The 26,376-nt window shown below is 35.7% G+C and overlaps 6 protein-coding genes across 8 annotated transcripts in view; 4 read left to right on the top strand and 2 right to left on the bottom strand.

Annotated features, from left to right (window-relative positions):
* The window catches only part of LOC112515391 (protease Do-like 8, chloroplastic), a 15,408-nt gene extending 10,458 nt beyond the window's left edge, over positions 1-4,950 (bottom strand). Inside the window, exon 1 of the mRNA XM_025122184.1 lies at positions 4,649-4,950. Coding sequence (XP_024977952.1) covers positions 4,649-4,839 — 191 coding nt within the window. The 5' untranslated portion in view covers positions 4,840-4,950. The remainder of the gene's footprint in view (positions 1-4,648) is intronic.
* Positions 4,951-6,759: 1,809 nt separating this feature from the next.
* LOC112516008 (non-specific lipid-transfer protein AP10-like) lies at positions 6,760-7,427 on the top strand. Its single transcript, XM_025123018.1, has 2 exons — positions 6,760-7,120; positions 7,228-7,427. Exons 1-2 carry the CDS (start codon positions 6,774-6,776, stop codon positions 7,235-7,237), a joined length of 357 nt encoding a protein of 118 aa, XP_024978786.1. The 5' UTR covers positions 6,760-6,773; the 3' UTR covers positions 7,238-7,427.
* Positions 7,428-9,606: 2,179 nt separating this feature from the next.
* Positions 9,607-12,600, top strand: LOC112515560 (transcription factor bHLH47-like). 2 transcript variants are annotated; one of them, XM_025122450.1, is made up of 5 exons: positions 9,607-9,664; positions 10,103-10,224; positions 11,030-11,148; positions 11,696-11,823; positions 12,152-12,600. In XM_025122450.1, the coding sequence occupies exons 2-5, from the start codon at positions 10,181-10,183 to the stop codon at positions 12,494-12,496; spliced, it is 636 nt and encodes a 211-aa protein (XP_024978218.1). In that variant the 5' UTR covers positions 9,607-9,664; positions 10,103-10,180; the 3' UTR covers positions 12,497-12,600. The 2 variants fall into 2 exon arrangements, with proteins under 2 accessions (XP_024978218.1, XP_024978217.1); XM_025122449.1 differs by having other exon boundaries at positions 9,657-9,739.
* Positions 12,601-14,496: 1,896 nt separating this feature from the next.
* Positions 14,497-17,406, top strand: LOC112515305 (40S ribosomal protein S9-2). Its single transcript, XM_025122033.1, has 3 exons — positions 14,497-14,640; positions 15,582-15,963; positions 17,035-17,406. Exons 1-3 carry the CDS (start codon positions 14,613-14,615, stop codon positions 17,216-17,218), a joined length of 594 nt encoding a protein of 197 aa, XP_024977801.1. The 5' UTR covers positions 14,497-14,612; the 3' UTR covers positions 17,219-17,406.
* A 1,900-nt stretch (positions 17,407-19,306) lies between these two features.
* LOC112515461 lies at positions 19,307-20,496 on the top strand. Of its 2 annotated transcripts, none has more exons than XR_003069527.1 (2): positions 19,307-20,245; positions 20,332-20,496. XR_003069527.1 is itself a non-coding variant. In XM_025122299.1 (2 exons), exon 1 carries the CDS (start codon positions 19,382-19,384, stop codon positions 19,793-19,795), a length of 414 nt encoding a protein of 137 aa, XP_024978067.1. In that variant the 5' UTR covers positions 19,307-19,381; the 3' UTR covers positions 19,796-19,806; positions 20,332-20,496. The 2 variants fall into 2 exon arrangements, 1 of the variants encoding a protein (XP_024978067.1); XM_025122299.1 differs by having other exon boundaries at positions 19,307-19,806.
* A 2,346-nt stretch (positions 20,497-22,842) lies between these two features.
* On the bottom strand, positions 22,843-24,927 carry LOC112515056 (tubulin alpha chain-like). The gene is made up of 4 exons (XM_025121668.1): positions 24,771-24,927; positions 24,241-24,475; positions 23,776-24,146; positions 22,843-23,696 (listed from the first exon to the last, which is right to left on the bottom strand). The coding sequence occupies exons 1-4, from the start codon at positions 24,861-24,863 to the stop codon at positions 23,043-23,045; spliced, it is 1,353 nt and encodes a 450-aa protein (XP_024977436.1). The 5' UTR covers positions 24,864-24,927; the 3' UTR covers positions 22,843-23,042.
* Between the last annotated feature and the right edge of the window lie 1,449 nt (positions 24,928-26,376).

The following is a 26,376-nucleotide window of genomic DNA, read 5'->3' as shown; positions in this document are numbered from 1 at the left end:
GGGAGAAGAATCAATTTGTTATCACCTGTATCTTACAAGTGGTATCAGAGCGTAATTCCTTTCACGAGAGTTCCCGAGAGTATTCAAGCAATCGCTGTTATGGGGGAGGAAACAGGACAGTTTCATGGCCCCAGTGTACCCAAATTCGACGGAGACTACGATCATTGGAGTATGGTAATGGAGACCCTTCTCCGATCAAGAGAATACTGGCGAGTGGTAGATGAAGGGTACCAAGTAATCAAGCCGGGGGATCAGGCAACAGGGACGCAACAAAAACACTACGAGGAGAACAAGCTTAAGGACTTAAAAGCTTGTAATTATCTGTTTCAATCGATAGACAAATCGATTTTGAAGACAATCATACAGAAGCAGACGTCTAAACAGATATGGGATGCTATGAAGATCAAATATCAGGGCAATGATAGAGTAACAAGAGCTCAATTGCAGCGGCTGCGAAGGGATTTCGAGACGTTGGAGATGAAAGTTGGAGAAACAGTTACTGATTACCTTGGACGAGTCATGGTTATTGCAAATGATATGCGGAATGCTGGTGAAGATATGAGTGATGTAAAGATTGTAGAGAAAGTGCTAAGAACCATGACAAAAAGTTTCAACTTTGTGGTTTGTACCATAGAAGAATCAAGGGATCTTGATACCATGACAGTAGATGAACTTCAAAGTTCTTTACTGATTCATGAACAAAAGATCAGAAGAAAAGTAAATGATGAACAAGTTCTAAAGGTTGAAAATGATCAAAATACTGGACGTGGAAGAGGCCGGGGAAGAGGGAACTCCAATAGAGGAAGAGGGCGTGGCCGAGGAAGATCACAAAATAAGAATAGGCCTAGATTTGACAAGTCTCAGATTGAATGCTATAAATGTCATCAGTTAGGGCATTTCCAATATGAATGTTCAAATGATGCCCGTCTGGTAAACTATGCAGAATTTGAAGACAATGAAGAACTTTTGTTGATGGCTTCAGTTGATGTTGAAGGATACGAAAAGGAAACCAAAATACTAACGGCAGCAGTGAGTGAAGACAAGCACGGTAAGGAGGGATTCTGGTTTCTAGACTCAGCTTGTTCAAACCACATGACGAGTATTAAGGAATGGTTTATTCGCATAGATGAGACGTATCAACACAAGGTCATATTGGGAAATGACCACATATTGGAAGTCAAAGGAAAGGGTGATGTTCGATTGACTATGAACGGTATAACACATATCATTACGGATGTTTATTATGTACCTTTACTAACATCAAATCTCATTAGTATTGGGCAGCTTCAAGAAAAGTCCTTGACCTTTGTTATTCAAGGTGGTGTTTGTAAGGTTTTTCACCCCCAAAAGGGTTTGATCATTACATCCAACATGACAAAGAACAGGATGTTTCCTGTTAATGCCTCATTGCAGTCTCAAAAATTGAAGTGTCTACAAGTCAGTGAYGATTCTAAGACCCAACTATGGCATAAGAGGTTTGGACRCGTCAATCACAAAGCCATTAGAACCATGTTATACAAAAGCATGGTAAAAGGTCTACCCGCAGTTGCAGAAAAACACGTTGTGTGTGAGACTTGTGCCATCGGAAAACAAAAGAGAGAGGCAATACCTAAGAAGAGCAATTGGCGTGCAACAGAGAAGCTGCAATTAATACACACAGACTTGTGTGGACCCATCGCTCCTGTCTCAACCAGTGGAAAAAGGTACATACTTGTGTTTATCGATGATTACACACGAAAGTCTTGGGTTTATTTCTTATCACAGAAAAATGAAAGTTTTGAAACATTTAAAAACTTCAAAAATTCTGTGGAAAAAGAAACTGGCATGAATATCAAGTGTTTGAGAAGCGATAGAGGAGGTGAGTTCACCTCGAATTCCTTTAATAAGTTTTGTGAAGCTCAAGGTATTAAAAGGCTGCTTACAGCCGTCTACACCCCACAACAAAATGGGGTTGCAGAGCGACGAAACCTGACCTTAATGAACATGGTTCGGTGTTTATTAGCTGAAAAATCAATGCCTAAATACTTTTGGGCAGAAGCAGCAAAGTGGGCATGCCATGTGTTAAACAGGTGTATGAGCAGGAGTCTTGATGAAAAGGTACCAGAAGAGTTTTGGACAAGGTCGAAACCAAATGTTGATCATTTTAAGGTATTTGGATGCATAGGGCATGTCCATATACCTGCTCAAATACGAACCAAACTGGATGCAAGGAGTCACAAGTGTGTATTTCTTGGTGTTAGCCAAGAATCAAAAGCCTATCGTTTGTATGACCCATCAAGTAAGAAAATTGTAATCAGCMGAGACGTAATATTCGATGAGGATGCAACTTGGGATTGGTCTAAAGAAAATCATAAAGCAGAAGAGTTCATCATAGAAGATGATGAAAAGGTTCAAGGGAGTCAACATGAAAATGAAGATGTAGAAGATTCACCAAACACTCCCAACAATACACAGAATTCTGAAGATGAAGCATGTTCACCAGGTCGAGGTACATCACAAATTCAAAATACTCATAATGCTTCTAACAGTCCAGTCTCGGCTACCACAAGAAATTCACAGGATCAAAGTGTACCGACTACTCAACCTGAGTCTTCCACTCGCACACGAAAACCACCTGTGTGGATGGATGACTATTATACAGATCAAGACCCATTTAATCAAGACCCATTTAATCAAGACCCATTTAATGAAGACCCATTTAATGAAGATGAAAAATGGGTACAAGCAATGAATGCCGAGATGACTGCTATAGAAAGGAACCATACTTGGGAATTGGTTGATCCTCCAGCTGGAACGAAGCCTATAGGAGCAAAATGGTTGTACAAGACAAAACTAAACGAACTTGGGAAGGTTGACAAGTACAAGGCGAGGTTAGTAGTCAAAGGTTATGCCCAACGGGAAGGMGTAGATTATTATGAGGTGTTCGCTCCAGTAGCACGGTGGGACACGATCAGAACCTTAATAGCAGTGGTTGCGCAAAGAAATTGGACGGTGTATCAATTAGATGTCAAAAGCGCATTCTTGAATGGTGAGCTCAAGGAAGTGGTGCATGTCACTCAACTGAAGGGGTTCATAAAGAAAGGAGAGGAAGCTAAAATATACAGGTTAAAACGTGCGTTGTATGGATTAAAACAAGCTCCCCGAGCTTGGTTTAATCGAATTGAAGGTTATTTCATACGTGAAGGGGTCAAGAAGAGTTGTCATGATCACACACTATTTATAAAGAAGGTATGGAATAAAGTCATCATTGTTAGCCTATACGTTGATGATTTGATCTATACTGGAAATGATCTTGTGATGTGTGAGTCATTTAAAAGGTCTATGCAACGTGAATTCGAAATGACCGACTTAGGGAAGATGAAATTCTTCCTTGGTGTGGAAGTAAGTCAGAAGGAATCTCATTGTGCCAATCGCCATATGCAAGGGAAGTCTTAAAACGGTTCAAAATGTGGGAAGTAAACGATGTGAAGAATCCAATTGTTCCGGGTACCAAGCTTATGAAGCTCACAGCAGGAAAGGACGTAAACAACACCAAGTATATGAGTCTCATAGGAAGTCTCATGTATTTAACAGTGACACGTCCAGATTTAATGTATGTGGTCAGCTTGTTATCGAGATTTATGGCTAAACCTAAAGAAGAACACATGGTTGTGGCAAAGCGAGTACTAAGATATATAAAAGGAACTATAAATTATGGGTTGTATTACGGGAAGGATAAAAGTCAGAAGCTGAGGGTGTTTACCGACAGCAATTATGCACGTGATCTAGAGGATCGGAAAAGCACCTCTGGGTACGTTTGTTTGTTTAATGGTGCTGCAGTATGTTGGAGTTCACGTAAGCAAGAAGTAGTCACGTTGTCAACAACCGAAGCAGAATACGTTGCGGCCACAACGTGTGCGTGCCATTGTGTATGGCTGAAAGGTTTGCTTGAAGAAAAAGCTGGAACAGTGGAGGTTATGTGTGACAACAGTTCAGCCATAAAGTTGTCAAAGAACCCGGTAATGCATCGAAGAACAAAGCATATTGATGTACGGTTTCATTACATTAGAGAGTTGGTGAACAAAGATGTTATTCAATTGAAGTTTTGTAGTTCAGAGGAGCAGTTAGCAGATCTCATGACCAAGCCATTGAAGTTGACAGTCTTTGAGTTTATCAGGAAGGAAATTGGGGTGCAAGATGTTAAACAAGCAGCTTAATGCTTGCTTGTTTAAGGGAAGGAATTTATTGGGCTGTTTACTATGTTGGGTTAGCCCATTTCTGTTTTTAGTTTGTTTGAAATAAGGCCCAAGCCAAGTATCAGTAGTGTTACCCTGTTTACTCAGTCTTAGTCATCGTGTTGAACGAGAATTAGGGGCTGTTATGATTTTTCAGTATTTTTCGTTTTTCCATCGAGTGTAAAGGCTATTTAAGGCCTCTTTGTTCTTGAATAAAGCTGTAGAATTGTGGGAGAAGAATCAATTTGTTATCACCTGTATCTTACAATTACTACCCTTATCCACCCCTTCCATTATATCACTTCTCAGTAACAAAACCCCAGTTACATAAACCACAACAATCCCCCAAAAACAAGCAATCAATGAATACCAACACATGTTTTGTTGAAATAGCAGCTATAAGTAATTAAAGAGTATGAATATCGATACATTACGTTTTGGTGAAAAGGCGAGGACGAGGCGAAATGGAGCCATCGTCATGATGCGTGTCGGACGAAGAACAGACGGAGGAAATTCCGTCGAAACAGAGTTTCCGGCGACCGACAAACCGCCGTGTAGGAGCTGTAACTATACCTTCCGTCTGAGGAGGAAGCATATAACCATTCCAAGCCATTACCACTACCATTTTGCTCCTATAGAACCCCTAAATCTCGAAATTATGAATAGACGAAACTTGCGAAAAACTCCTCCCTCTTTTCCCTGGTTTTGGCTATGGCGTCGAGAGTTATTGTCCCATCAACGATACTCTTATCGATATTCCTTCAAAAATATCTACACTTCTCGAACATGTGCTATACGACGGTATTTTGTAAACATATTCATATGTTTAGGGTACGGATGTTCAAAACTTGTAAAATTCATATTAACATTTTCGTTAACTTACCCAAATTGTACCATACTTAAATAACGATAGAAAATTGTTAAGAAGTTAAAACTAAACTCTTAATAATTATATATATATTACGACGTAGTACCTCTTTATATACATATATATATATATTGAATCTCTTCTTGATCTCTATATAACTCATTTTTATATAAATGTGAACATATATATGTCAATTGAGAAAAATAGTTGAATATAATATATACTTATATAAGAAGTATGGATAATATGTATCAAATGATTGATTATGAAAAATGAATTATGAGTAAAGAAAACAACATATATAAGTTAAGAGAATATTTCATTGTACTAAAACATCAACCTGACCAACTCGTACGGTTTATGTTGGGTTAGGTTGGATTGAGATTTTTCAAACTACAGACATTGGGTTTGGTTGTTCAAATGTTTTCAACCCGATCAACGCAACCATGAGCCCCCCTAGTTTAGGGTGTCAATTTCATACAAGACAACCCAGATTCTTGCAACTAATTTAGTTGGTACCAATTTAATTGGTTGATAGTACCGTACCAACTATTTAAAATTATTGATACATGGTATTAGTGGTCGTGTACGACGACAATAGCACACTATTTAAAATTATTGATACATGTTATTTCAATTGTTGATGGTTTTATTGCAATCTAGATCTAATTGGTAAACGTCACTTAAATAAATTTGTAACTTTAATTTTTACGATGTTACCGAAAAAAGTTGGTACCAATTATGGTTGCTTGATACGTGTATAACATTTTACATACTAATTATAATTGGTTGGTACATGATATATGAAAGGGAAAAAAAACATGATTATCGTACCATACTTGCCTCTGCTATTTTTAAACTTCGGCATGATCTCATATCATTCAGAAGTGAAATGAGGTTTTGTTTGTTAGCACTCTAATGGGCTTAATAGAACTCGCAACTTATACGGTCAACTATACATGACTATTTGGTTATAACTTAATGGTATAAAAAATTGCTTGTTTAATAAGCTTCTGGGGGCTTTATGCATAAAGCAAAGTTTTTCCAAACATGCCCATCTTAATTAAAAAGCACGTTCGTTCATGATTGTTTTGGTTTTACAACGTCCCAATCTACGTTTTCTCGTGCATCCATGTTTTATTAAAAAAATTAACAGAATTCTCCTACGTATAACTGCTTATCATCACAAAGTTATGGGATTTTTTTCACACCTAACGATAGAGCGATAACATTAGTTCTTTTTTTCGTAATTTTGTTTTTGATTCGTAAATTTGTTTAGGGTTGAATATTTTATCTGCCAAGTAAACATGATATAGATCATACAGCTGCTCTTTTTCGTTGTGTGGTAAATTATTGCAAAATATCGATCATGATGCAAAAAAGCAACTCAAACAGAAAGGGGTTGGAAGACGTCTTTAAGTATGCGTGAATTTGCTATTTTTTAAACGTGTAACTAAAAATAGACGTTATGCATGTGTCATACTGGATATATACGTCTTAAAGCTGATAAACATGACTTATGAATGAATATATCTCACACCTGTCGTGTTTTCATGACTAAAAGACAATTAGAAGTACTGACACCACCGATTGAACCCTTATCTTCTTATTCTATACGCTTCAGTTGCTCCCGGTATAAATCTACCTTGACAGCTTTGTTTGATACCATCTACACTTAAAATCTAAATACAATGAGATCAAACATGAATGGTGTTGCAATAGCTGCGTTGGTAGTGTTAACCATGACCCAGTTCATGGTGCAGCCAAGTGCAGCCATTACTTGTGTTGATGTTAATGTTATGCTCGAACCATGCTTAGTCTACCTACAGACGGGTGGAGACCCCCCAATAAATTGTTGTAACGGACTAAGAAGGCTTCAAGTCGAGACCCCGACCAGGCTTGACAGGCAAACTGCTTGTAGTTGTGCTAAAACTGCTGCAATTCGGTTGCAAATTAAACAAGATTTCGCTTCTGATCTACCTCGCAGGTGTGGAGTTGTCATCAATGTCCCGATAAATCCCAATGTTGACTGTTCCACGTGAGTATGCATGATTTAGTACGAACAGACAAGTCAAATTATTGTTATTATTATCATCATCAGCATCATGTAACATTCATTCACTTGTCTTTCGTTTGATGGTGCAGCATTCCGTAAGATCTGATCTATAAGGGAACTGTGCGAAAGTTACTACATCCCCTCAAGAATAAATAAGCAGTTGTTTCTACGAATTACACGTGTTGTAGAAATCTCAGTATCGCATGAATGATGGTTTTGACGAATCTATGACATCAGTGTATATCGAAAAAGATTATAAATAAATAAATCACAGTTCCCTAACTTTTTATATTTATTTTAACGATATTATTTATCAAACATTGCATACAGTATTACTCATGTGCTCATAAGAAAGTTGGACGATGTTCAAAATTCCCACAATTCCAAATCCTTTCATGAAATACAAAGATCTTACATCATTGTATCAAATCAAATGTCATCTGAATAAATTATAAAACGTTACAGTTAATTTAAGAAAATGACAATGTGACATTTTAAGAAAATGAAATTGACTCAGATAACCATTTTACCCATTCAAATTGGTCACCTAGTCGTTCATCTTATGAGTTTACCCAAATGACACTATGTCCGCAATACCCACATCCACAATATTGCAGATGTGGATATTGCAGACATAGTAACATTTGGGTAAATCCGGAAAATGAATGATTAGGAGATCAATTTGAATGAATAAAATGACTATTTAAGCCGATTTTCCTTTAAAAAACATAGATGACTTAACGACTGTAGATGCTCTTAGTCTATTAGATAATCTCCAACATATTCTATTAAATTATCCAAAATAGAGAATCAAGACTCAAAATCTAAAAAATAAAATAAAATTACATTCATATTCAACATATTCTTTATTTTGGAGATCGAAAGATTAATTATATTATTAAATAATTTATACATATAATAAAATATTATTTATTTCAAATAAACATTTAACATCGAAGCTTAAATAAATAAATATATTTTTAGATACTAGAAGGTACTCGTGCAATGCAGCGAGATACATCTTAATTTTAATATTTCATTTTATTATTTATTTCAGTCGATGTTATAATATGATCTTATGTGATTTAAAAAAAAAACAAAGATGTTTTTAATTTTGAACAAAATATAAATTTGAATATATTATAAAAGTTTGACAAAAATATATTGATATAGTATCAAATTAACTATATAAAATTCCGTAATTTTTTAATTTAATTTTTTATTATAATTTAATTTAGGTTCAATAATAATGAAGTAATTTATATCTGGTTTAATAATATAATATTTAAGATGATAATTAATTATTTTATTAGAACTTAATAATTATCCTAATTATATTTTATATTTTTTTATATTTTTAAAATGAGATGTTTATCATTTATTTGATTATGTTTATCCACAGTTAGTTACACTAATTCAAGCATGAAGCTTTAATAAATTGTACTTATACATAATTTACTTGTAATCTTGATTTTAAGTAATATGCATAAATATACAGTATTGTATGCATAAAAAATGGTTTTTAAGAGTTTTTATCAATTGTTTTATAATAGAGATAGCCAAATCGGCCCGGCCCAGGACCAGGACCGGGACCGACAAAGGACCGGCCCGGTCCGGGACCGATAAAGACCGGTTATGGGACCGAAAACGGGGACCGGTTGAGGTTTTTGGTAGTTTCGTAGGATCGGGACCGACCGGGACCGACTATGGACCGGCCCGGCCCGAAAATTCAAATAATTTAATGTATTTTTAAATAATTTTATAATGTATTTTTTTAAGAAAACATAATTTTAATTATATTAAAACGCATTTTTAAAGTGTATTTGAGTGACCCAATTGTAAATTTTATAATGTATTAAAAATATATATCATTAAAAAAATAAAAAAAATCTTATTTTTTAATGCAAGGACATGTTGGGACCGGGACCGGCGGCCAATAACCGGTTATGAAGTACCTTGACCGGTCCTATCATTTTCTACCGGGACTGGTTACGCCAGGACCGGTTATGGCCGGTTATGAGAAAGGTTAGGACCGATTGGGACCGGCCCAGCCCATGACCGATTTTTGGCCATCTCTACTTTATAATATAGTATCGATTTTAATTTTTAATATTTTATTTTAAAAAAATTATAACATAAATGTTGGAAATGCTCTTACATTCTCTCGTGTTTTCTTCATTCTAAAGAATCTGTTGGAGTAAAAATATTTCCAAAATAATATATATTTTTTTAAATTTAAATATTTATTCATTCTCTATTTCTTTTTCAAGTTAAAAAAATTTAACATAATTAAAAAAAAAATCAAATGTTGAAATTTAACATAATACCATCAATGCCTTTGACTTAAATACCACATTGACCGCGTGACGTGTCGAATAGCCGGACCCTCCGCTCATCAAGAGCGGATGCCCGCCACACGCCGTCGCGTGCCATCCTCCATAACTAATCTCTCCTTCGTGCACAAACACACGACCTCCTGTCTTCCTATTTGACTTTGTCGTCGAACGTATTTCAATTTGTTCCAAGGTTCGTAATTCTTCTTATCTACAAACTAGTCTTAAATAATTGGTCGACATTTTTTCTGATATCGTAACAGTTCAGGTCAGTTCAAGAGAGAATTTGCTGTTTCGTAGTTTGAATTTTGTTGATTTGAGCTCCTACTAGTGTTTGATTTCACTGGAAATTATGATTTTGAATCGAAAGAGTTAAGTAGAAGGCAAATGTTTAGGGTTTTGTGGATTTTGTGTTCTCATTTTGGGGGAAACATTAATCGGAGCAAGCTTTGATTTCAAATTTGGCATGCTAAACATTTTTGAGATTTCAATTGTTTATTGTTCTACAGTTATGCTATTAGATGCTCAAAATCGTGGATCATGCGAAAACCCTAGATATCTGTATATGATCTGTTTTATTCGCTCCAGTCACTTTCAACTATCATTGAGCTTGTATAGTTGTTTCTACCAGGGCATTACGTGAACATTGAGATTGAAATTTTTGGAGGGTTCAGCACTTCAGCTTCATCCATTCAGCCATCCTTGATCTATGGACGAAAATGTCAATGTGGCAAAGAAGAAATCCGTTGGCAGGTAATTTGTGAATATTTACTTCTTCAATCCATGGTTGAATAATTCATTTAAGCATGTTTAATGAGGTTGATATATCGAATCCCCATTCCATTCATCTGCAAGGACAGTTGCTCATCTGTGAACAAATTTCCTTAACTGTTTGTAGCAATTCGTTAGAAAAAAAAGAATTTGAAAACCCGTTCACATGATAATGACATGTATATTGGGTCTATTAAGCTCAATGACCTCTCCGAAAGCTCGTCCGCTAAAGGACCCTCGAGTATTTTTCTAAGCGTCTGTTTGTTAGCAGCTTAATGAGTTTAATGGGACTCGTAGCTTGTTCGGTCAGCTATGCATGACTGTTTGGTAGTGGCTTAATGATATAAAAAGTGGCTTATTCAGTAAATTTGTAGGTGGGAGCTTTATGCAGAAAACCAAGTTTTTCTTTAAAACCCCCTTCCAATTAGAAAACATGTTCCTTCCATGTATGAAAAAACCCTCCAAAAAAGCCTTTCTCAATCTTTACGGACAGATTAATCCACACAGACATCTTTATCCATACAGGTCTTAATGGAAAATCAACCAAACACCCCTAAGTTTGTACGGGTGCATCTAGGCGTAGGTTAGATGAAGGTCATTGAGCTGACCTTTTTAGATGGTCATCCTCCTAATTGAATTCTCATTTAAGGTCATTTATGCAAAGATCCCATGTATATTGGTTGGTTCGGTTAGTACACAAAACAGTGAGATGGATGAACCAATTTTACCCCATTTTTCCAAGATTTGATCCTCTTGTGTTGACTCTTTTATTCTTGCATCTCCACAGATCTTCCTTCAGCAAGAAGGATGGCACAAAGGTTCCTAGGAAGATTCATAAAGCTGAGAGGGAGAAGTTGAAACGTGACCATATGAATGAGCTATTTTTAGAGCTCACCAAAGCTTTAGGTGTGGCTTTCAATCTGAGTTAAATTTTCTCTCTTCGTATTTTTTGGAGTCCCACATCGGTTAGACTTGGTGGCCATTTACCAAACGCTTACCCTGGTAAGTGCTTACCAAGTCACATTACCTTACTGGATGCATATGGCTAGGACCAAGAATCTTACCCGGTAAGAGCGAAGGCAAGGATCGAGAGTCTTACCCACTAAGTGAGAGCAACGATTCTTAACATGGTTAGTGCTTACATAAATTGTTGCATAGGATACTGTTTTGGTAGACTAAAATCTTATACGGTAAGTCAGTGATAGTGTTGAATTTTGCCGGTAAGCACTTATCCAAGTAAGCGTTTGGTAAAGTCCCCTTGGACCAATTATTCTCAATATATGTTGGAGCCTCCCTCCGGCTGTCTTTAAGGGCTTTTGTTTGCAAAGTAATCTAATGAGGTTCCACATATTCTCACAATATTTCTCCAGCTGAACTTTGGTGCAATTATAGTATGAATGATTGTTCATTTACAAGTAAGACAAGTACTTAAACCGTATTTCATTTGCTTCAGAACCATCTACTCAAAACAGTGGAAAGTCTTCCGCGTTGACTGACACCATTCGGATACTCCGGGACCTGATAGCTCAAGTTGACTCTCTCAAGAAGGAGAACGCTGTTCTTTTAGAGGAATCTCGATACGTAAGCTTCAAACATCCAGCCTTATACACCCCGAAAAATCTTGGGATCCCACCTATGGGACGTCTATTCCCAAAAGGTTGTTTAGCTAAATGACATCCCGACAAGTGTTCCTTTAAATTCATGACCTCGTGACAAGTATCTAGGCGTTTTGAAAACCTGTCAGAAGGTCATGGATTTAACGATAAACACAAAGAAATATTGCAAATATGCGAAACAAAATCTTTAAAGATCGTTACAATGACCATGTTTCTTTCGTTGATTAAAGATCGTTACAATGACCATGTTTCTTTCGTTGAGATATCTCATTTGGAATATGGATGATGGACAGGTTGCTGTTGAGAAGAATGAACTAAAAGAGGAAAATAGTGCCATAGAAGCTCAAATCAAAAAGCTTCAGAGCCAGATAGCCGATAGAGTTCATTATCCGTCCTCCTATTTGGAATGCAACCCTATTGCACTGCAGCCTGAACTGCAAAGTTCAATTCAGGCTGCAGCACCAGGGCCTGTTGTGGGCCCAGTATATGTAGTGCCCCTACAAAACGACCCAAAGCTTTATCAAGAGATGGTAACGAAGCAACACGGGACAAATGTGAGCAAACCACACGCTCGATACCCGTCGGCCTCTGATTCGTGGTCGTTTAACATTCTTTCCGAACAACAAAGAGCAGATTAGAATGGAAATGGTGGTTGTTTTTATGGTTAGCAAGGTTGGTTCTAGTGGCAGTGTTAGAAGAGATTCATAGATTGGAGCCCGGGTTGTAAATCTTTCGTTTTCCCAAAAAATTAAGGGGATGTTTGGTTCGCAAGATGATTTTTTGGAATAAATGAAATGTATTGAAGGAGTTGGAATGAAAAAGACTCGGGTTTGACAGGAAATTGAATGAAATATGTCAAATGAATTGCATCTCTGTTTGGTTTATTTATTGAATACTAGAGAGTACTTGCGCAATGCAACGAGACACATCTCGATTTTAATGTTATATTTTATTATTTGTCTTTGTCGATGTTATAATACGATTTTATGTGTTTTTAGGATAGCAATAATGATTATATTTTTTAATAAAATATAAATTTGAAAAAAATACATCAATATTAACATCAAATTAACTATTTATAAGTTATCAATTTTTTATGTGATTTTTTTAATTTATATTTTTTATTATAATTTAATTTAAGTTTAATAACGAAATAATTTATTTTTDGTTTAATAATATAAHATTTTATAAAKATAATAATTAAGTATTATATTACAACTCAATGATTATCCTAATTGGATTGTAGATTTTTTATATTTAAAATGAAATGTTTATCCTGTATTTGATTATGTTTATTTGTAGTTAGTTACACGAATTCAGATATGGAGCTTTAATAAGTTGTATTTACGCACAATCTACTTGTAATCTTAAGTTTTAAGTAATATGCATTAATAAACAATATTTTATGCATAAAAAGTGATTTTTAAGAGTTTTTGTCAAATGCTTTATAATATAGTATAGATATTGGACCTGTAATGTATTAATTATAAATGACTAAAATATCCTGAATTTGTGTACTTTATTGCTTAAATTATTTGTGTAAAAAAGTACATATTTGTATTAAAAAAAATACATATTTGCGTAAAAGAAGTATGCATTTTCCTAAAGAAATTACGCATTTGAATAAACGATGACTAGTTTGGGAACTGATTTGAAAATATGGCAAAAAATAAGTGGAAATGGAGAGACTGAATAGTCGATTCATTAATCAAATAGTGAATTATGGATTTGGTCATGTGGTATGTCAAAAATTATGACTAATGTCCCTAAACTCAATTAATTATGGATTTGGTCCTGGTCGTATACATTTTGTTACGACTAGAGTCCCTTTCACTAAGGGAGTATGTTAACTCAATTATATTAAGAATAAAAAGACCAAAATAGCCTTGTTTTTTTTACTTTTTCTATTAAAAAAAATAAAAAGTACAACTCATACTCTCTTTGTCCTTCCTTCATCGGCGACCACCACCCTTGCATCCTCACTCTCACCGACAGCCATGGCTTCCCAAACTTCTCCCCTCCCACTCGGGATAAAAGAGAATTTTGAGACAACTCATCTCAGACTCGCTTTCTCCTTCCTTCACCGGCGACCATCATCCCTTCCATCCTCACTCAACGACAACCATAGCTTTCCGCACTTCTCCCCTCCCACTTTTACCCATCAATCGTCTACATGGACAATTTAAATCAAAAGGTTACCCAATGCTACAATGGGTAAATCTTTCAAAGTACAAATTCATAATAAAAATAGTTTGAAAGTACATTGCTGTAATAAGAAAAACTGAAAGTACAATGCTATAATAAAAAAAATCATGAAAGTAGATTGCTATTTTGTGCATTTTGCCCTTTATTATTAGAAAAAGTCGGAAAGCAAGGGTATTTTAGTCTTTGTAATCTTGAGTTAATGGAGTATGTTGGTGATAGGGAGTCTAGTCATAAGAAAATACATACCACAAAGACCAAATCCATAATTAATCGAGTTTAGAAACGTTTATCATCATTTTAATTCACTCTTAATCAAATATTAATTGCGCTCGGGTGCTATATATTTGTCATAAAGCCCAACCCACATTGTATCTTCTACTTGGCCCACAGTCCACCACATAACTACAGAAAATTGGACAAGAAAACCGAATACTCGGAATTAGGGTTTCTAGATTTAGGGCTTTCTATCTACCCTATATAGTCGAAGAACTAAATCAGGCGTATTTCTTACTACTTCGACTTCATTTTGCTTTTCTCTCAAAGGCAGCCATGGTTCACGTCAATTTCTACCGCAATTGTAAGCTTAGTTTCTCTCTCTCTCTCTCTCTAACTTCTGCATTTCGATCGATTGTTATGTAGGTGTTCTTTGATTCATAACTGCATTTGATCGTTACCATGGTTATTTAGTCTGACGATTGATATGCGTTGATCGGAAGTGATTGCATTTATGTTTGGGTTTCTCGGTTTGATGCAATTGTTACATGGATTATGTATGGTTTACCGAATCAGAAACTTGGTTATTGCGATTCTTTGTATTGAATTAAGTGTTAGTAGATGTGTTTGATGGTTGTCAGATGGTGAGTTAACCTCAAAATGGGGTGAACTTTTTGGAGGAAAAAAAAAATTCTAAACAGAGAATAGAAGCTTTGAAATGAATCTTTCCTTTTTCCACTTTCAGACTATTGCTTTACAAATTTAAGTATGTATAAACCCTGGGGATGTGAAACTGATGATGTTGTGTGGTTATGCAAGTTCTACCAATCTAATAATAGCTTTGTGAGAAGAAGGAAATTGCAAAGTTGATTCCAACTCTGACCAGGATTGTAGGTTTTTTTTGCCTTCGGGTACGATGATACAGGTTAAAAGAATCTAAAAATGATTGTGTAGAGTTAAAATTATAGACCAAAAGTCACCAGCAATGATGTGTAAGATCATAACTTTTGTCTAGAATAAATAGTGTCTAGAAAAGCATCTCTTTACTGAGAGAAAAGAAGCCGACTCTTGTCGATTATTTTAAGTCTCTGTTAACTCATATCATCAACCCAAAGCAAGAAAAAGTTCATATTTATGTTCTAGAGTAATTAGAGTTGGAAAGTTGCAAAACAGTTGCAATGTCATCAGTTGTACAACTCTAGGTTCATATCTGTTATTACAAAAGAACTATGTAAGAACATGAATTCTCTGTGATGAAGGGCTTGTGTTTGTTGTGTACTAACGAATGTTATAAATCAACAATAGATGGAAAAACTTTCAAGAAGCCTCGTCGTCCATATGAGAAGGAGCGTTTGGATGCCGAATTGAAGCTCGTAGGAGAGTATGGGCTCCGTTGTAAAAGAGAACTATGGAGGGTTCAATACGCATTGAGTCGCATTCGTAATGCTGCACGTATGCTTCTCACTCTTGACGAGAAAGACCCACGCCGAATTTTTGAAGGTGAAGCCCTTCTACGTAGGATGAATAGGTATGGGCTTTTGGATGAGAGCCAAAACAAGCTCGATTATGTCTTGGCTTTGACTGTTGAGAACTTTCTTGAACGCCGTCTTCAAACACTTGTATTCAAAACTGGCATGGCAAAGTCAATTCATCATGCTCGTGTGCTGATTAGGCAGAGGCATATCAGGTATATAACTACTGATGTAGATCATTCTTAGAATATCTCTAATATACCACTAAAACGCTAAAATCGAGGTCATCTTTGTTCCAACCCACCACTAAAACACTAAATTTTATTGTGTAAATTGAAGGAAACCTCTATGTTTAGAGGTCTACTATTCATGGCCTCTAAAAATGTGGGCAATGACTTTTAGTGTGTGGTTGGAACAGAGGCAGACCCAGATTATTTTACATGTGCTTGCACAATTTGACTATGAGAAAATATCTAATTTTTTTCACAACATTAGTATAGTTCTGTTGGTTGGTTCCTTGTTCTTACATAGAAGAAACCCATGTTCTATTCCGATATACATTTATTTTTAAATATAAAAAACACCAAAATTTAAGCAAAAAGCTACAAATTTAACAACCATGGGACTCGAGCCTGGGCCTTTTGTACAAGGACAGGAGCATTTACAATCTAACCATTAAAGTCTTGCTAACATTTCAGTTTCCAAAACTATATGGTGGCACCCAACAAAACAATACGGCCACCCTTTAGAACGTAGTTTTTCCCCCTTATTACTGACAATGAAGCGGTGGCCCGTGCCACCGTATCATTCCATGTGGGTCCGCCCCTGGGTTGGAAGGGTTTTGTGTTTTATGTTTTAGTATGGATGGGCCCACATTTTAGTGTTTTTTTAGAGGTGTAGGTTGAAGATGATATTACGCCTTTCAGGAATTGATGTTATATAAGAAGCTTATGTTTTATAACCTTTATTCTTAACCATGTTCATTCACATTTTATGATTGAATTTGTTACACATGTGTATCGCATCACTGTTTAAGCTTTTTTCAACATGCACATCCTGCATATCGTTGTTAATTATGTATTTACAACAAACTCGAAGTGGGTTTTAATTTGTGAGAATATGTGTAACCCGTCATATTACTCGAGGGGGATAAACAGACCTAGAGTTGTAAATCTTGACTCTGATACCATGTTAGAATATATGGAACCCCATTAGATTACTCTCCAAGCTAATGCGCCTAACAATGTTGTCTGATAAGTGATAACTATTATTCATTCTTGCACTAGGGTTGGGAGGCAAGTGGTTAATGTTGCATCGTTCATGGTGAGGGTGGACTCTCAGAAACACATCGACTTCTCTCTTACTAGTCCATTCGGAGGTGGCCGTCCTGGAAGAGTGAAACGAAAGAACCAAAAAGCCGCTGCTAAAAAGGCATCTGGTGGAGATGGAGACGAAGAGGATGAAGATTGAGGGAATCTTATCGATACCCGTAAGTCTCCACATTTGTACCTTTTACTTTTCAATCAATGTTGTTTTGTTACTTAACAGTAAACACCAAGTCTTCATGATTTAGTTTTCTTATAGTATTTGTTGTTGTGGAACTCTAAGTGTCAATTTATACAACTTTTTTGGTTGCGAATGAGACTTTCTTTCCATCTTGTTTTAAATCTCTACGAGTGTGGTCAAATTAATGCTATAGACCTTATTGTAACGGCGAAGATGCATCTTACGTTATGGACGCCATGGCGTGCCTTTTAGAGCACTGGTTATTGCATGTTTTCTGTTCAGATCTCTTTGAATACAAATTGATGTTCATTTTTCTTGGTCAATTTCTTTCAATTTTATTTAGTTTTTTTTTTTGGTTTTATTTCAATCATACTATGATGGGAAGTAGGGAACCTATGTTCGAGCTTATGGTCTGCCCGTGCCATCAATTCATGGGTTTTTTGGTTAGCTATGGGTGGGTGTGTTAGCTCACACGCATCTTGACTAATCCCAGGGATCCTAGAGAACAACTAAGAAAATTCCCAGTGGCCTTGGAAGACTCCTATGATTTCCGTTTTAAAAGATTATATCTTCGATATTTGTCGCGGCTATCAACTCTATAGCAGATAATTTTTCAATCGTAAGTCGTAGGTACTATTGGACCCCTCATAATTAATTGTCCATGTTGAATTGTCCTAGTGGACCGGGGTGCTGTTTTTACAACAAGGTATCGGGTTCAAATGTGGTTAAGCCCATGCAGCCCATTTTGAACTAGAGACGGGCTTGAACTTCTCTGCGAACCCCAATGATTAAGCCAACTTTGAAAAACCTCATCACATGTGGTTTCTGAGGGGTGGGTTCCATGTGAAATCGTTTGAGTTGTGTCGTTAATCAACTTTTAGCTCAAAATATCATTTAGTGGATCCCTACTAATTCATGTATATATCCATCAAAAGGGGCTTTGAAAGAGAAGTTTGTATGTCTTGATCTTAATGCTTTACGGGTTGTTTATTATTTGTTATTTTTAACGTTTAAATGTACATCAAGAGATAGTTAACGCCGTCTCTAAATTCCCTTTAAAATATCTTGAATTCAAACTTTATATAAAATAAATGGAAGTTTTGAAAGTATGTTATTCAAAATAGGAATCCAGTTAGAGTTCATGTAATTTGTTTATTGTTTAAAATGGGACAAGAAATTTGCTTTAAAATGTGGCTAATTTAGTGAATTTTCTTGAATTAAAAGTAATTTACTTTTAATAAAGATATTTTCTTTTGTTATTTAAAAGATATTTGTGGGAGTTAATAATGTGATGTGACTTGGTCCAATAATACAAGCCACGTGCAATATTCATTCTAAAAAGTTAAATTAAGGCACCGGATAAGCGTTTATCAAATCGGACGAATATGTCAAGAACTAAGAATCTTATTTACTAAGAGGGAAGACAAGAATTTTCAAGAGTCTTACCCGATAAATGAGAACGACGACTCTTACTATAATTAACGCTTATCGGGACAAATTGTTGGATACGATGCGTTTTGATGAATGAAATCTTACCCGGTAAGTGATCAATATTGTTGAATTTTATCGATAAACGTATACCGGGTAGGTGTTCAGGTAAACGACCCCTAAGTACGTATTTATGGGTAGTTCTTAAACACCAAGCGCTAAAACATGTGAACATACAAGTAAATCAAATAATCAATCATACAGTTTATAACCGATATCTCAATTGTGGGTACTTTATGGTCTTATCGACAATAATCAAGTCTTGGACCCGACTTATTCGGATCGAACCATTTGTATTCGGACCCGTTTATAAATACAAGTAGAATGAATATCAACCGACCATGAATGTTTTAAGTGATACGTGGCATAAATAATTCCAAGTAGAAAGCCTACTCAAACGGCATTCTCTTGACCAGTCCCCGTCACCCATTTTAAAAATCACCCACATGTCGTTTTACCCAATCAAAACGCCACCTCATCCACATATCCCCCGGCACACGTGTCATCTCTTCTAGCTCACCTCCTTTATATTCAAATCTCCCCCAATACCCACGCCTCAGATTCCACCGTACCACCACCATCTTCACTCTTCACACACACATCACCGGACAAACTACAGGATTGTTATATTCCGTCGCCATGACTGCCGTGAAAAGTTCTGCTAACGATGCCGTTTCAGTGAACGCTGCGGTTGCTGGAGATTTACGAGATCGGAAAACGATGACGTCGTGGAAGGTTTTGAAAGAGATTGAGACGGATCTGGAGAGTAATGCATCTTCGTCTGAGGATATGGAGTATTACTCTCCGAAGTCGGTTGTCGCAAAGAAGTGGCCGGTAACGGTGAAAGAGGTTAATCTTTCCGGCGTTCGTTTTTGTGACCAGGTTACGAGGATTAGAGCTGAGGATTCGCAGATCGGAGAAGATATTGGTGAATTTTGTATAGGGAAGTTTGGTGGCGCCGGTAATGGTCGTGTGGATGTTATGATATTCTCCAGGCGGCCTTCGCCTCTCAGCGGCAAGGAGGTGACGCCGTCGATCAAAACCGAACACTGAATTCGCAACATGTTCGTCTTTTCTTTTGTCTCATCACCGTATATATATAATATGCATCTAGAACTGTAATTGAGGTCATGTAATTTAAGGTCTGTCTCAGTATGTGTTATTAATTCCGTATATAATATGCATATCGGAAATTCTCCTTTCTGTTCCACTTATCGAAGTTTAGCCACTTCTTTTCTCATTTTGCATATGGAATCACGAAATATGTTCTTAAATTCAATCAACGATTTTGCTATTCTCCTTTCTGTTCCTTTTATCGAAGTTTAGCCACTTCTTTTCTCATTTTGCATATGGAATTGCAAAATATGTTCTTAAATTCATTCAACAAGTTTGCTTTCGATCCATGTAGTTTGTCAGAAATAATTGAAATAACTTCCACTTGAATCCATAATACTTTTGGTTGATCAACAAAATCTATACAATTGGCTGTGATCACAATCTCTGGTACCAAGATCTCGTCAGATTCATGTTTAATTTCAAATTCCTCCATTACTTTTTGTTTACAATGTGTTTTCCCCCGATTATTCCAGGTGAAGAGATGCAGAGCAGGGAGAGTCACTTTGAAGTAGAGAGTTAGAATTACTACTGTAATTGGGGAAAATAAAGTATGTAAAGAGGGCAGAGCCGCAAGGTTTTCATGTACAGTCAGAACTCGTAAGAAATTAAATAGAAAGAGCCCTCTCTCTTTGATTTCATATACCAGTTTCTTTCGTTTCACATCTCCATGTCTACTTGCTGATTGGTTTTAGAATTTTAATGGCCAGTGAATTGCTGACACTAAATATTTTCAAATTTTCAATAGATGCAGGAAATCACATGGTCATGGAACTTTGATCCGATCCAGGTAAGTATAAGATCTAAAGTAAATATAATTGTTAAACGAATCGAACAACTTCAAGAGGTCGAAGTTGAAATATGCTTCTCTGATAATCAACACTTTGGGGGGGAATGCATTATGATCTTGTATTTAGGGGACGTTTACTAAATACTAAACCGGTAAGTGTTCTAAATACTTTATTAGACAAACAAGACAAGGATCGAGAATAGGGTAAGAGTGATAACAAGGATCGAGAGTCTTAGCAAGCAAGGGTTAGCCAGATAAATTATTACACACGATGCCGTATTAATAAACTAAAATCTTACCTAGTAAGTTAAGTAAAAGTGTTGACTATTACAGGCAGATGTTTACCGGGTAAGCGTTGGGTAAACGGCCTCTTAGTTTCTTATACCATTTAATTATATAGAGATTAGAAGAAAATTGACCCAAAAAGAGCTAATATACCCGGTTTAACATTCGTTTAAACAAATGCTTAAAACCTATTTTCATATAAAACTCACATTTCTTTAGGAGGGAATGTTTAAAAGTATTATGGAAGGAAATGGAGGGAAACAAGGTGGAAAAAATACATGTTTTTTTTAAAGAAAAAAAAGGGGGGGAAAAAGGAAAGAAATATGGAGAAGATGAAAGAAAGAAATGATAAACTTTGGATAATATAATGATGGGTCGGGTTCCACTGAGAATAAAAGTTATGGTGAAAAATATAAGAACAAATCTATATATATTTGGACTAATTCTAATTGAATGTCAAAATTAATGAGGTGCATCGCACCAGATCAATTCTCATCTAAAACGCAATTAATGGGTGGATATGAGGTTAAAAGTGGTCAAGAGTTCATATCTTTTTTACACTTCACACCTTAACTCCTCTTCTTACATGACCCTTCCGTAAATAATTTAACGAGACATAAGAAATTAAAGAATCTTAAAGTCAAAGAAACACTAGTTAAAATGAAAACTAAAGAACCAATACCTTTAATATCCATCCCTAATTTTTTCTGTACTTCTAACATCTTAGATCAATCCGACTTGAAACATCTTTAAAACATTGTTTCAATAAATACCATCTAAGAGTTTTGCTACTGTATTATATATATACATATATAATATTGAAGGTGATGTTATATACATTCTTTTTAAGTTAGAATTAGATTAAATCATATATTGAGAATGTTAAAAAGTAAATTTTAATGTTGATGTGTGAAAATTTCATTTAACCCTATAAGCTACGTAATGGCCATCTGTTCCTAGACATAAAGACAATTAAAACTCTCAAAGTTGAAATAATACCGGATAACATCATTCAAAATATCACGCATTATATCAAATGGGAAGTTTCATCATAAACTCACAGTATACATTAAAAATCGATCAAACTGTTAAGTGTCAACCCATACAACCGAAACTGAATGAGTAATAATCTAAGCAAAAGTCCTATTGTTTTTTTAATTTTGACAAACCTTAATACAACTATTGCCTACTAATTTTTTTTATTGTTACAAGTCCACTACGTACTCCGTTAAAATATATTAAGAGGGTGTTTGGTTAGATGTATTAAGCAGTAATCAATGTTGAATGAAACTAACAGAAACTGTTTGGCTTTCTATAATATAATGAGTTCATTCTCACAGAAACTCAAAATTTCAGTCCTAATTAAATTTGAACGAATAAAAATTCATTCTTATTTTCATTCACTGTCATTTTTATTTTCATTCTGTCATTTTTATTTTCATTTCTTAGCAAGAGCCAAAGATACCTTAAATTCACCACGTGTACTAATCTTCCAGCTCATTAACTATTCCAAGACTACAACTAATCTAATTAAGTACTTTGTATTTGAACGTAATCAACTAAACACATGAAACTTCAAGATGTCAAAAACAAAAATCCAAGATTGATTTCATCAATTTAATGTTATATAAAACGAATGATCGTGTGAGAATAAAAGTTAAGTTGAAAAATGTAAAAGGAAAACAGGACCTTTTGATCATTTTTTAATATCACCTCAACCCTATGAATTACGATTATTATGAGAATTAATGGTGATATTCTATTATAATTGATCTAAATATGAAGATCTATTCTTATTCTCTTATGTTATGTATGTTTAGACAAATATTGATGATGTTCTTATCAATTTAACTTTAATGATTAGGTCCTTTTTGGGTTTGTAACAATGAAAAGGATTTGAGGGAATTTGTAATTCAAAATCAATCTAATCCAACGTTTTGTTTACAGAAATTGCTCATATTTATGAAACAAAGCAACTCGTAGGAAAAAGTAACATTACTTCATATTCAAATCTTGGACCACAAAACAAAAGAGAACAACACAAATGTTTCCAAATCAAAACCAATGAGCCCTTTTGGTTTAAACACTAATACTCGGACCAAATCGAACAAACTAATACTCGTCACCATCATCGTCCTCCCCATCAGCTGACTCGAGCCCAACCTCCTCGTAATCTTTCTCAAGAGCCGCAAGATCCTCTCGGGCTTCTGAAAACTCCCCTTCCTCCATTCCTTCACCCACATACCAATGCACAAACGCCCTTTTCGCATACATTAAATCAAACTTATGATCGATCCTCGAGAACACTTCAGCAACACTTGTCGAATTTGAGATCATACAAACAGCCCGTTGAACCTTGGCTAAATCGCCACCAGGAACCACTGTGGGAGGCTGGTAGTTGATTCCACATTTGAATCCAGTCGGGCACCAATCAACAAATTGGATGGTTCGCTTGGTCTTGATGATTCCCACTGCAGCATTCACATCTTTTGGAACCACATCACCTCTGTACATCAAACAGCAGGCCATGTACTTTCCATGGCGGGGATCGCATTTCGCCATCATGGATGCAGGTTCAAAAGCGCTGTTGGTGATTTCAGCTACCGAGAGTTGTTCATGGTAGGCTTTCTCGGCAGAAATCACTGGTGCATATGACGAAAGCATGAAATGGATACGCGGGTAGGGCACCAAATTGGTTTGGAATTCAGTCACATCGACATTCAGGGCACCATCGAAACGAAGAGAAGCTGTTAACGATGAAATAACCTGCAAATTGGAAACAGAAATTAAGGGTTTGAACTTGGAACGACCATTTTAGTTTCTCAGAAGCATTTTATTTAAATACCTGAGAGACAAGCCTGTTGAGATTGGTGTAGGTGGGCCTCTCAATATCAAGGGATTTACGGCAGATATCGTAAATAGCTTCGTTATCGAGTAGAACTGAAACATCAGTGTGTTCTAGAAGAGAGTGGGTGGAGAGGACAGAGTTGTAAGGCTCAACGACAGAAGTTGAGACCTGAGGAGAAGGGTAAACAGTGAACCCGAGCTTTGATTTCTTCCCGTAATCGACAGATAATCTCTCGAGAAGAAGAGATCCAAGCCCAGATCCAGTACCACCACCCACAGCATGGAAAACCAGGAACCCTTGTAGCCCAGTGCAGTTGTCGGCAAGCTTCCTGATCCGGTCAAGACACAAGTCCACAATCTCCTTACCAACTGTTCGACGAAATGCCTCGAAGAATCAGATCCATTTACTCGAATAAAAAAACTTCAAAAAGTAATAAAAACTACTTGAATCGATGTTGCTTACTTGTGTAGTGACCTCTGGCGAAGTTATTAGCAGCGTCTTCTTTGCCACTGATGAGTTGCTCCGGGTGGAAAAGTTGTCGGTAAGTTCCAGTTCGGACCTCATCGATCACAGTTGGTTCCAGATCTACAAAAACCGCCCGGGGAACGTGTTTTCCGGCACCGGTCTCGCTGAAAAACGTGTTGAAGGCATCGTCTCCACCTCCAACAGTTTTATCGCTCGGCATTTGCCCATCCGGCTGCAAATTACAGACTTCATCAACTTACAAACCAAAAAACCCAAAAGAATTCAAACAAAATCCAGATCTGAAAACTCAACACTAAAATAACGATAAGAATTCGAGAAATTTCAACTCCAGAGTCCAGATCTCAAAACTCAACAACAGAATTAGTACAATCAACAAGTTAAAATTCAAACAATTTCAACACCAGATCTCAAAACTAAACAACAAAAAACGTACCATAAACAAGTTACAAACCAAAAAACCAACAATTCCAAGGCCAGATCTGAAAACTGAAGAACAAAAAACGTACCTGAAGGCCATGTTCCAGACAATAGAGCTCCCAACAAGAGTTTCCGACTTGGATTCCAGCTTGACCGATATGGATTGAAATGCACTCTCTCATTTTCGCTAAGATCTGAATATGCTAAAATTAGGGGGTAGAAATTAGGAAAAGAATGGTAAAGTTGAAGGGTGGGTTGGTATTTATAGATGAAACTGGTTTCAAACAGAAAAGGCTCCAAAACTGGTTTTTGAAATTTGAAATTCAACACGGCTGGCTTTTGGACCGTTACCAAATTTGAAATTTGAATTCATTCCTGATTTGGGCTTCAAAAATTGGCCCAAAATTAAGAGGGATGGGATTTTTTACAGGGCGGGTAATGAATCCTCCCTCCGTTCCTAACCATGGTTTAAGCCCCTCTCGTTCCCGATCCCAACTGGGACTAATATTTGACAATGCGTTTGGTATCCAGATAGGATATAACATAACATAAAACAAGTGTTCAGTGTTTGATAAGACAAAGTTGGACATAACAAAACAGATAAAATGATCAATTTACTCTTATTAATGAGTTGTTTATATTTTTAATTAATTTTTGTAGTTATAATAAAATTCATATTTTTATAACAAAATATTTCATTAAAAAGTTTTTTTTGTCAAAATGACACAAAATTAAAAAATTTATGTACTTTCCAATTCTTATTCTACACCTTTTTTATATTATTATTATTATTATTTAATAAATTACATTAATCAATTCAAATATAGAAACCGTGTAAAAATAATGTTTTGTGGACAGTAAAGTGAAAATTTAAAAAACATAAAATACAAAAAATGTAAAGAGAAATATGTATTTGATGTTTTATATGAGAATTATATTTTATTTTTAGATTATATTGGTAAAATATAAGTCTGTTTCATCTTGTTTTAACTTCTTTCATGGGTGGGGATGGAACACCCATGTTCCACTTTTTTTCTCATCTGTTCTACATAAAAATCTTGTTAAACGTGGAATAGTAATGCATGTTCTATTCTATTAAGTCATGTTCAGTGTACAAAACACATCTTTATGGTTTCAGGGGAAGAAATCTCATACATGTTTGAGGAACCTGTTGGGTACTCGTTTAATAAAAACAATAATAATATATCATATTTCAATATAAAACTTAGAATGAATCATCTAAATTAATTATCAATATTAAAAATCAAATATATTTGTTGTATAATAAATGCATATGTACACTTTAGTTTTAAAAAGTAAAAGTTTAACCAGCGCCGGATTAAGAACAGGTAATTTCGTCCCGAATACTGACTCGACCCATTTCAGATATGAAAATCAAGCCCCGTTTTCGGCCCATTACCCACCAAAGTAAGGAATTCCCGCGTCCCACAGCTAAAATTCTACTCTATATCATTTTTTTTAATTATTTAATTGGGCTATAGGCCCAAGCCCAACTAAGTTTCTCTCTCTATCTTTTTATTTAGGTTTAAATAACAGTTTAACGTAGCTATTAGAGCAAACTTTTTCTCAAATTTTCAAAATTTATAAAATAACGTAGCTGTTAAATATGCTCTTATAAATGCAAACATCATTCATCATTATGTTTTAAGCTTTATGATTGTACTTGAACTAAAA

The sequence above is a fragment of the Cynara cardunculus genome (assembly GCF_001531365.2).
Source record: "Cynara cardunculus var. scolymus isolate 2C chromosome LG 7, CcrdV1, whole genome shotgun sequence".
Taxonomy (NCBI): domain Eukaryota; kingdom Viridiplantae; phylum Streptophyta; class Magnoliopsida; order Asterales; family Asteraceae; genus Cynara; species Cynara cardunculus.
Note: the sequence above shows the minus strand (reverse complement) of the source record. Positions and strands in the feature narration are given on the sequence as shown.

Excerpts from the sequence above, each read along its gene's own strand:
- LOC112516008 (XM_025123018.1), top strand. The coding sequence starts at position 6,774 with ATGAGATCAAACATGAATGGTGTTGCAATAGCTGCGTTGGTAGTGTTA.
- LOC112515305 (XM_025122033.1), top strand. The coding sequence starts at position 14,613 with ATGGTTCACGTCAATTTCTACCGCAATT. Across the intron at positions 14,641-15,581 it reads CGTCAATTTCTACCGCAATT|ATGGAAAAACTTTCAAGAAG; the intron begins GTAAGCTTAGTT and ends AATCAACAATAG. Across the intron at positions 15,964-17,034 it reads ATTAGGCAGAGGCATATCAG|GGTTGGGAGGCAAGTGGTTA; the intron begins GTATATAACTAC and ends TTCTTGCACTAG.
- LOC112515056 (XM_025121668.1), bottom strand. The coding sequence starts at position 24,863 with ATGAGAGAGTGCATTTCAATCCATATCGGTCAAGCTGGAATCCAAGTC. Across the intron at positions 24,476-24,770 it reads GTCTGGAACATGGCCTTCAG|CCGGATGGGCAAATGCCGAG; the intron begins GTACGTTTTTTG and ends TGTAATTTGCAG. Across the intron at positions 23,697-23,775 it reads TCAACAGGCTTGTCTCTCAG|GTTATTTCATCGTTAACAGC; the intron begins GTATTTAAATAA and ends TCCAATTTGCAG.
- LOC112515560 (XM_025122450.1), top strand. The coding sequence starts at position 10,181 with ATGGACGAAAATGTCAATGTGGCAAAGAAGAAATCCGTTGGCAG. Across the intron at positions 10,225-11,029 it reads AAGAAGAAATCCGTTGGCAG|ATCTTCCTTCAGCAAGAAGG; the intron begins GTAATTTGTGAA and ends GCATCTCCACAG. Across the intron at positions 11,149-11,695 it reads AGAGCTCACCAAAGCTTTAG|AACCATCTACTCAAAACAGT; the intron begins GTGTGGCTTTCA and ends CATTTGCTTCAG.
- LOC112515461 (XM_025122299.1), top strand. The coding sequence starts at position 19,382 with ATGACTGCCGTGAAAAGTTCTGCTAACGATGCCGTTTCAGTGAACGCT.